Source organism: Enhydra lutris, unplaced genomic scaffold, assembly GCF_002288905.1.
Source record: "Enhydra lutris kenyoni isolate GAN:26980312 unplaced genomic scaffold, ASM228890v2 scaffoldscaffold23, whole genome shotgun sequence".
NCBI lineage: Eukaryota > Metazoa > Chordata > Mammalia > Carnivora > Mustelidae > Enhydra > Enhydra lutris.
The window spans coordinates 25,062,523-25,072,786 of NW_019154107.1; the positions used below are offsets into that span (position 1 = coordinate 25,062,523).

A 10,264-nucleotide genomic window follows, 5' to 3' on the forward strand; every position below is an offset into this window, starting at 1 on the left:
ATATAATTCAATGGAGTTTACCATAACTGCAAAGTTGTGCAATCATCCCCACAATCTAACTTTAGAATGCATTCATCATCCCAAAAAGAAACCTCATACCCATTAGCAGTGACTCCTCATTTCATCCCCTCCCCAACAGGGGCCTCAGCAACCATTCATCTACTTTCTGTCTCTATAGATTTGCCTATGCTGTACATTTCACACAAATGGTCTCATACAACTTGTACTCTTTTACATATTGTTTACAGTATCAATATTTTTATGGCCAAATAATATTCCGTTGTATGGCTCATACCACATTTTATTTATCCATTTGTCAGTGGATGGACATTTGGGTTATTCCCAATTTGGGGGCCAATATGAATAATGTTATAAACATTCACATTTGCGTTTTTTATGGACATACATGTCTCTTCTCTGTGTCATACAGTAACTCTAACTTTAAACTTCTGTGAAACGACAAATTTTCCATAGCAGCAGCACTGTTCTGTATTCCCACCAGCAATGCACGGGGCTTCCAATTTCTCCACATCCTTGCTAACACCAGTTACTGTCTTTTCGTTATAGCCATCCCAGTGGGGATAGCGTAAGAGCTCATTGGGGTTTTGATTTGAATTTTCCTAATGACTAATGATATTGCACATCTTTTCAAGTGTTTGTGGCTCTTTGTAAAAGTTTTTTGGAGCAACACCTGTTCAGATCCTCTACTCCTTTTATATACACTGGACAGAAGTCCTTCATCACATAGATGCTTCACAGATATCGTCTCCCATACTACAGGCTGCCATTCTACTTTTTCCGTAGTTTCTTTTGAAACCCAACTTTGGCTATTTCTTGCAGCAGTATTTGTTATAGCAAAACACTGGAAATAATGCAACTATATATTAAAAGGGGATGGGCTGAACAAATTATGGTATGTCCACACAATGGAGTAAGTAGCTGTGAATGGAGGACACATTCCAAGGGCATGAGGAAAACTGTCCACTACGATGAAGCGATCTCCAAGATACACTGTTAGAAGGAAAAACAGAAGTTGGAAGACAATGGATAGGGTATGCTACCATTTGTTTAGTAAGAGACCATGTGAATATATTTTAAAATTTGCTGTTTTTTTTAACAATTATTTTATTTTATTTTTAATTTTTTTTTCAGTGTTCCAAGATTCATTGTTTAGGCACCACACCCTGAAAAAGAAAAGATTAAAAAAAGTTTTGGGTTAAGCTACTTATAGAGGGAAGGGAGAGAGATAAAAAGATTGAAGGGACAAGGATAAAAGCTATACCTCCCTGAATGCACCTCACTTTGTAAATTTGACTCTGAAACCACATAAATGTTTTATTTTTACACTATAGTAAAGCAAAATTCTTAAAGTTAGAAAAGCAAGATCCATATAAGTGATGAATCACTGAATTTTACTCCAGAAACCAATATTGCACTGTGTTAACTATCTAAAATCTAAATTAGGGGTGCCTGGGTGGCTCAGATGGTTAAGCTTCTGCCTCTGGCTCAGGTCAGGATCTCAGGGTCCTAGGATCCAGTCCTACATTGGGTTCCCTGCTCAGCAGGGAGTCTGCTCCTCCCTCTTCCTCTGCTCCTCCTCCTGCTTGTGCTCTCTTTCCTCTTTCTCTCTCTCAAATAAATAGTCTTTAAAATTTTTTAAATTAAAAAAAAAGAAAAAAAAAGCAAAATGAAATGAATGAACCTAACTGGGTATTAAGTTGGGGACCTAACGATACTGTCAGAAACATTTAAATGAAATTAAAACTCAATAATTTGACCACATATTCCTAATGGGATTTATAAAACAAAAGAACTACAAGGAAATATTAAACCATTTGAAAACTCAAATTGTTAATAATGTTATTATTGATCAGAAACTATTATATGGATATGTATTTTTATTTATGGTAGGATAAAGCAAGAAAATCATGCTAACATCCTCATGAAGCAGGATTCTCACTATAAGTAAAAGATAACTACAGAATCAAAGAAGATAAATAAAAACTCTATAATCTTTCATTTGCATTGGAAATATCAATTTGGATTCATGTTGTATTTTATCTTTAAAAATGTGCACATATTTTCTAGCCTTAAGAGAATGAACATTCAAGCCATGGACTGGAAGAAAATATTTGCAAAGCGTATATCTAACAATGAACTTGTTTCCAGAATATATAAATAACTCTCAAAATTCAATAGGAAAGAAATAATCCAATTAAAGACAGGCAAAACACATGAACAGAAATTTTACCAAAGAGGATAGATGGGTGGCAAATAAGCACACAAAAAGATGTTCAACATCATTAAGTGCCAGGGGAAAAAAGTTTCAATCAGGATGACACATCTCTGTACATTTATTAGAACAGCTAAAATTCAAACACCAACAATGCCAGCTATTCATGAGGATTCTGAGTAATAGCAACACTCATTCACTGCTGATGGGAATGCCAAATGATACAGCCACCTTGGAAGACAGTTTAGCTACTGCTTATACAGTTGAACATATACGTATGCCAGTTCCAAACAGATATGAAAGTCAAGTATCCTGTCACTCATAGGGAAGCACTGACAATTTTGCTGTGGTTTTTCAACTTCTGATTCCTATAAGCAAAGCTTTCCTTGTTAGCAGGTATCAAGAGTAAAGTCAGAAATCTCATTTTAGTTGAAAATGAAATCCATGTGTGCTTATCTCAAATTTGACCCAGAATTCAGTATTTATGGGGCAAAACACCAGCACAGGCACATTTAAGAGGTAATTTTTATTCTTTATTTTTAAGAAAATAATATTCTTTTTTAAAAAGATTTATTTATTTGAGAGAGACAGAGAAAGCAAGAGCACGGCGGGGGGAGGGGGAGAGAATTCAAAAGCAGATTCCTCACTGAGCACGGAGCCCCATGCAGGGCTTGATCTCATGACCCTAAAGACCATAGCCTGAGCCGAAACCAAGAGTCAGACACTCAACCTATGGAGCCACCCAGACACCTCATAAGGCTTAACTTTTAAGTCTCATGTAAAATTAAGTCTTAGGCTATATTTTTATTCATATCGCTTTGCCATATGGTTTTAGTAACTTATTTAACATTGTCAATGTATTTTCATGTTGTAAACAGCATTAATTAAAATGAATTTATAACATCTATTTAAATTAAATCAACTGAGCCTTTTAAAAAGTAAATCCCATCTTGGATTAAAACAGTTACTGAACAGAAATGCATTATGCTGCTTTACGAATTTTCTAAATATATAAATGTATAAAAAGGAAAGAAAGGTAAACTAGGCTTGATTGCCTATTTGTTTTTCAGGAAGGGCTGGCTAGAAGTCATTTTTAGTTTCAAATAGGGGAGAAAACTACTTTTGCTGATCCCACATACCACACAACATATCTTACTAGGGCCCTCGATAATAGAAACTATGAGAGGATTTTTAGGCCTACTTGGATAAGGGGAAAGGGGAAAAAAATCAAGTAAGAAATTTTACAGTAAGGGAAAAAAAACCCTGAAGTTTCCTCTACTATGTACCCCCTCCCTGCAACCCTGCATTAAAGTTGATATCCTTTGCAGGAAAGGGAAACCACACAGAGCAGGTCACTAAGTTGACCAAAATTAACAAATCCACAGAAACCTATTACTCTTTACTCAGAAGAGACGATTATTACTGAATCATTACATCTACAACTCATGGATCATGCTAATCATTCATACACAGGAGGTCCCTGAGAGCTGAAAAACATTTCAAAGTTCCTCTGAGATAAAGAGATTGAAATTTGGGATGAAGACGTCTCTGAACTCGTTGAGGTGATCATTGCAAAACACTGTGAAGGTACCATATGCCAGTGAATGATACCCATTCAAATGGCCGGTGGTCAGTTTTATGTTATGTGAATTTTACAGCAATTTAAGAAAAAAAAAAATCTGATAGGCTCTGTTGAAGCTTCTAGAAGGGTAAAAGACTAGACCTGGCCTGGAAGGAAACTCAAGTACTGAATTGAAAACTGAAAACTGAAAACGGAATTGAAAACGTGCTGAAAACAGCATGAACTGGTGGAGACAGCTCTAATGAGAACGTGTTTCACACTCTGCAACCACAATAACAAACAGGTTTGAGTGCAACCCAGTTCACATGCCACACATGATGGAAAGAAAAAGTTCGCGGAAGAATGCTTACTGTTCCCATGCCATCACACATTACTCTGATTTTTTTTAATTATTTTTCTAGTCAATTTTGCTTCCTTTTTTTTTAAATGCTGGCCATGATTCATTAAACTGAACTCATAAGGGTTTGCACCTGATGCAGGTTATTTTAAGGCAATGGAATTGACCACTAAGAATATAACCAGAAATCTGTAAGCAGAATTTTAGATCAGAAAAACCTCCATCCTGTGCATGAAGTCATTGTTTTACGATTATCTTTGTCATTGTGCTAAATTTAAATTGATTTATCTACCATCCCATGATGAAGTCCGTATGTATATTACGCATTCCTCATAGTGTGTCCTTCAGCTGTTCATTTAAATTGCTGGTAAATTTCCCAAAGAACCTTATTTCCTTATATAAGTAGGCTTATATTACTCTAGATAAAAATAAATTTCAAGGTATTGCCCACACCCTTTTCTAAGAGAAACAGAGATTCTGAATTTTTGTTTTATTCTACTGCTGTGAATTCAAATATTTTATTTTCTTCTAAGGTAAACAGTTGCTTCACTACAAATTAGAGACGGACTATTGACAACAAACCCTCCTAAGATGGTGGCAAGGTAGCTTCATAAAAAACAAAGTGTAATCCTCATTATTCATTAGGGGCATTCAGGATCAGTTATTCAACCATCTGTCCAAAATGCTATAGGAAAGATTTTCAGCTTTGGCTGGAAATGTCCCTTTTAACTTTAATATCCTATTATTTTTGACAATATGCCTGAGATTCTCTTAGCTCAAAATAAATCCCGCATGTACATTGCTGGAAAAAGATACCGTGTGTCTGGAATTTATCTGTGACCTTTCCCTAAGGTTTTCAATTAATTCACATCAAAATAATTTTAATGTCATCAGTGGTACAAATGCTTATATTTTAGGAAGCACAATACTTGTTGTATTTCAGAGATAGAAATACAGGCTGCACATCATCTAGCTGTGGGCTGAAATCAATCTATTGCTCAGGACTGACTATCAGCAGCTAATTAAGGGGAGAAACAAGTTCCTTTTTAATTTCTAAGAAAAGCAGTAAAAGTTAGCTTGTGTTTTAATTTTAAACCCAAACAGCCAGTAATTATGCTGTCTCCAGGAGGCCAAGGTTTTTCACTTGATAATTTAATTCAGCAAGCATGGCTCTGTAATGGGCGAGTGGGGTGGGGGGACTAATGATTAAAAAAAAACAAAAAAGCCAGATTTGGCTCTACTGAATTTTTGACCACTCTATGCACCAGAGAACATCTGATCTTTTAACTAAGTACAAGTTTTTTAAATATTAGTTTTTTGGCAACACAGTCAATACCAAGGTTAATATAAATATAGCCATCTAATTTGGGCACATACAAGGATTCTCCATATATAAACACTAATCTGTTAAATGACAGCCTAAGATATCTAATAAGTATACTGTCATTCCCTAATTTACACACACACACACCCCTACTGGTCTGAGGCATAAGGTAAATAAATTTTTAAGTACATTCACAAATCTACAAGCAGATCTACATGTATTTGGATACTTATAACAAAGGTAGCAGCTCTGCATAGAAGTAGAGAAAGGGTGGTCTTTTCCAAAAATGTGTTAAAGATAAAACAACAGGCCCTAAGTAGAGTTGATTATGCTAAGCCCCATGCCACAAACTGAAACTTAACTTACAGTTTTGGCTGTCCCAGAAATTGAACCTTACACCAGCCAATCATGAATCGCCTGATCAGCATGACTTAGGTCATCTACCTAAAAAGCCCTTGCTATCATACCCCACAAGGAATGTAACCTTATAGTAACCAATCCAATTTTTGCCTACTGTAACGCCCCCCCCCCTTCTGCCCATAAAAATGTCTTGCTGGGAGAGCTCTTCAGAGCTCTTTTTTCTCTGCTCCACTGGATACTGTCAATTCATGAATCATGGCATAGAGCCAGTAAGATCTTTAAAACTTACTCAGTTAACTTGTGTTAACAATTGGTTCTGGGTCAAATGAATAGCCATATAGGAAAAAATATAACCTGACCCATACTCCTTTTCGCGCACATGCGCTCGCGCGCGCGCGCACACACACACACACACACACACACACACTTCTACTAGATTAGAAATCTAAATGTGAAAGGTAAAAACAACAAAATTTCCAGAAGACAACACAGAAAAATACCATGATGAACTTGGCATAAGGAGCAATTTCTTAAAGAACCAAAAAATCGCTAAAGGAACAATTACTCATCAAAAACACCACTGAGAAAGTGAAAAGGGCGGGGTGCCTGGGTGGCTCAGTTGGTTGAGCAACTGCCTTCAGCTCAGGTCATGATTCTGGAATCGCAGGATCGAGTCCCGCATCGGGCTCCCTGCTCAGCAGGGGGGTGTGCTTTTCCCTCTGAACTTCCCCCTCTGATGCTTGCTCACTCTCTCTCTCATTCTCTCTCTCTAATAAATAAATACAATCTTTTTTAAAAAAAAAGGTGAAAAGGCCAGCCACAGACAAGAGATATTTGCCAACACAGATGTCAGACGAGAGTCACATCCAAAATCTATATAGAACTTCTACATTTCACTAAGTAAAAAAAAAGGGGGGGCAGACAAACCAGCAGAAAGAGTAGGCAAGAGACAAGTACTACACAAAAGAGAATATCCAAATGACCAATAAATCGTGCTCAAGTTCGTTAGGAATCAGGCAAGTACAGATTGGAACTGCAGTTTCCCTATACTTGCTGATCGAAATAACTACAATTTAAAAGGCCAGCCATATCAAGTGTTAGGACGTGGAAAGATAGGAACATAAGGTGCTGCTGGGGATTTAAATTGGTTTAAGCACTTTGACAGCATCCACTAAAGCAGAACATAATGAAAACCATTATGATCCAGCAATTGTACCAACAGACGTGATTAAGAATAGTCACAGTGAACTATTCTTAATAACCCCAAACAAGCCTTATCTCTATCTACAAATATATGATGTCATACTCACACAGTGGAATACTACAGAGCAAGGAAAATCAGCAAACTACCTCTAGAGACAGCCCCATGAACACATCTCACAAACATAATATTGAGCTAAACAAAAGCCAGTCACAAAAGAACACCAGACATTCACACTGATAAGAAGTCCCCGCATTCAGGATAGTTAACTCTGGACAGTAAAAGCAAAGGGGGTAATGACCAGAAAGAGTGATAGGCGGGGTTGCCCCGAAAAATACAAGATGTCCAGTTAAATTTGAATTTGAGATCAACAACAAGCAAGCTTTCAGTCTAAGTGGGTCCCATGCAGCACTGGGGACACGTATTTTTATCTGCTCAATCTGACAACCCCAATCAAGAGAGAGGCTGTGGGGGTTGCCTGGGTGGCTCAGTGGGTTAAAGCTTCTGCCTTCGGCTCAGGTCATGGTCTCAGGGTCCTGGGATCGAGCCCCGCATCGGGCTCTCTGCTCAGCGGGGAGCCTGCTTCCTCCTCCTCTCTCTCTCTCTGCCTGCCTTTCTGCCTACTTGTGATCTCTGTCAAATAAGTAAATAAATAAAATCTTTGGGGGGAAAAAAAGGGAGAGGCTTTTGGAGTACTGGTTAATACTTCGTTTCTTGATGTTCATTTGGTGTTCATCCATTATGCATTTCTCTGCACTTGTTGTACTTCCCAATAAAGACAAAACAAAGTACACTCAGTACAGTTTCGTGGATTTTAAAATGTCTCATGATAGTGCTACTCGTCATCACTGCATGTGGGAGCTGGGTGCCTCTTAGGAGGGGGTCATTGGTCATCTAAAGCGTTGCAGGGCCCAAGCCGTGGGCTCTGCTTTCAATTTTTATTAAAATTATTCCTACGTAACATGCTTTTTTATGTCTGGAATCTTTTTGCGTGGCCTCCCTCTCTGGGGTCCTCCTTCCTGGTATGGCTGGCTGAAGATTAGCAAAGGGCGAAGCTGGGCGGGAAGGCCGGCCTTTACCCATCAACCAAAAAATTACACAAATCACGGTTCAACAAGCAACTCGGTCAGGCCAACCGACCCGTGGAGGTCAGAATTCAGTGGCCTGAAGCTGCAAAGGACTGGGACTTCAGGGCCAACAACTTGGAAACAGACACTTTGGAATCCAGAAGGTCAAAGTCTTCATTCAATCCACTGCCTGCGCTCTACATTAACCAGAGCTTTACACAAACACCTTGAGGGGCTCCCTGGAGTTCCCTCCCACCTGTGTTATCACCTACCTTCTTCTGGAGACGCAACTGGCAACCCCCAGGAAAATGTGACCAGTGTAAAGGAAAGCACGAATCACTTTTTTGCTGTTGTTTAAATAAGGGGCTATTTATTATAGACAAGATTCTTCGGTGCTCAGGGTTTTTTGTGTTGTCGTGTTGTTTTGTTTTGTAATTTCATCTTCTTTTGAAATAAGCTCCTCTCAGTCCTCAGCGAGGAAAAAACTCCAAGTTTGGAGGCTTCACTCTATAAAGCTTAGGACAGAACTTTACAGACTGGTGGAACCCTGATTACCTCTCGGCCTCAGCAGCCTCCAGGGGCCCAGGTTTCTTTGCTTTAGTAACAGCAACTCTATTTCTTTCTTCCACATGGGCTATCAAGGACAATGACTAGGCACCTGGGCTGTGAAGACAGGTTGTCTGGGAGAAACCCAATTTCACACTGAAGCTTTGTAACTCTGGCCAGTCAGGGAGTGATTCACTGCTCCGTGCCTCAGTTTCCTCAGCTGTAAAATGGGAATAAAAATAGGACCTAAGCAGCAAATGCCGTGCAAGGCGACTGAAGCATGGCACCTGGCATAGCTTACACGCTCAACGATGGTTGTTACCACCTTCACTACCCCTGGCTACGTTCGCGGGTCCTGCCCCCCATGAAGAATCTACTTATATATCTGCTGTAGTTAAAAGCAACCAGATGCAGTTAGACTGGGGGAAGGGGAGACAGAGATTAAGGGTTCCACTGGCCTACAAAGTTTGGTCCAAGTTGTGCCCAATGCAGCAGGAGGATGCTTGCATAGGGTCGGGGGAGGTGGCCACGCCTGGACCCCAAATTCTGGCCCAGATCTCTGACTTCGGGCGCCCTCATTACTCACGTTGCGGCTGAAACTGTTGCCAGGCAGCAGCGGTAGGGCCATGGCTCTCAGCTTCCGAGGGTCAAGGGGCCGAGAAGAGGGGCCAGCAGGGAGCGGCCACCTCTCGGCGGCGTTGTTTAAGCCCCCACCCCCCCACGTTACCTGGAAACGGGAGGCGGCGTCACGGAAGGAGGAGGAGCTGCGGCTGGTCGGAGGGGGCGGGGCAGGGGCGGGGCCAGGCAGGAAGTACCCCCGCGCTCCTCCTCCCCCGCCCACTCTCACCCACCCAGCGGAGTGCGGTCTCCCGAGGCTTTTCTCTCCACACGCACTGTGCACACAAAGACAGACAACCACAGCAGTCCCCGCCCCCGCCGCTTTCTGGTTTAACCCCTTTCTAGTGCTTAGGCTCCTCCGATTCTAGCCGCATTCTTCGGCCATTGGCTTATTATATTTAGTTCAAACACAGAAAAGTGCAGAAAACAATGTGACATCCGCGCGATCTCAGAAATGTTAGCACCGCCTAATGTTACAGTTACGTCAGCTTTCATTTTGTAGTTAAAACGTTCGAGATGGATCCAAAACCACACTCCCACCCCACCCCCCACCCCGTGAAAACCCGTTCAGTCCTAACCACCATCCTCAGTCCAACTCCTGTACATTTTTATACATGAACTAAACGTGTGTAAGGTGCTTGTTCCTGGTCTCATCAGGGTGGCCGGGGCGGGGGTAGGTGGCACAAAACGCAGCGCCCGTCTTTCCATCATGCACCCAAAATGCCCAGGCCAGGAACCTCCTGGAATCATCTCCCCTCACCTACCGCCAACCCCTCCCTGAGTCATAATGCTCAGACGCTTTGGTATCTCTCAGTCACCCCTCTCTCCTGCTCGGTTGAGGCCCCATTATTTCCTGCCTGGTTTTCTTTAAAACAACCACCAAAAAAACAAAACAAACAAACAAAACACCACTAACTGATCTTCCCTCCAGAGCCATCCTCTTATAATTCGTGATACCTATGTCCGGGGTTGCCTTCCAATACTTTCGTCGCTTTC

At 40.7% G+C, this 10,264-nt stretch overlaps 1 protein-coding gene across 1 annotated transcript in view; it reads right to left on the reverse strand.

The window, feature by feature from the left end:
• Nucleotides 1-9,344, reverse strand: part of LOC111150497 (EF-hand domain containing 2) — a 188,316-nt gene extending 178,972 nt beyond the window's left edge. Inside the window, exon 1 of the mRNA XM_022507976.1 lies at nucleotides 9,237-9,344. Within this exon, the coding sequence (XP_022363684.1) occupies nucleotides 9,237-9,278 (42 nt within the window). The 5' untranslated portion in view covers nucleotides 9,279-9,344. The remainder of the gene's footprint in view (nucleotides 1-9,236) is intronic.
• Between the last annotated feature and the right edge of the window lie 920 nt (nucleotides 9,345-10,264).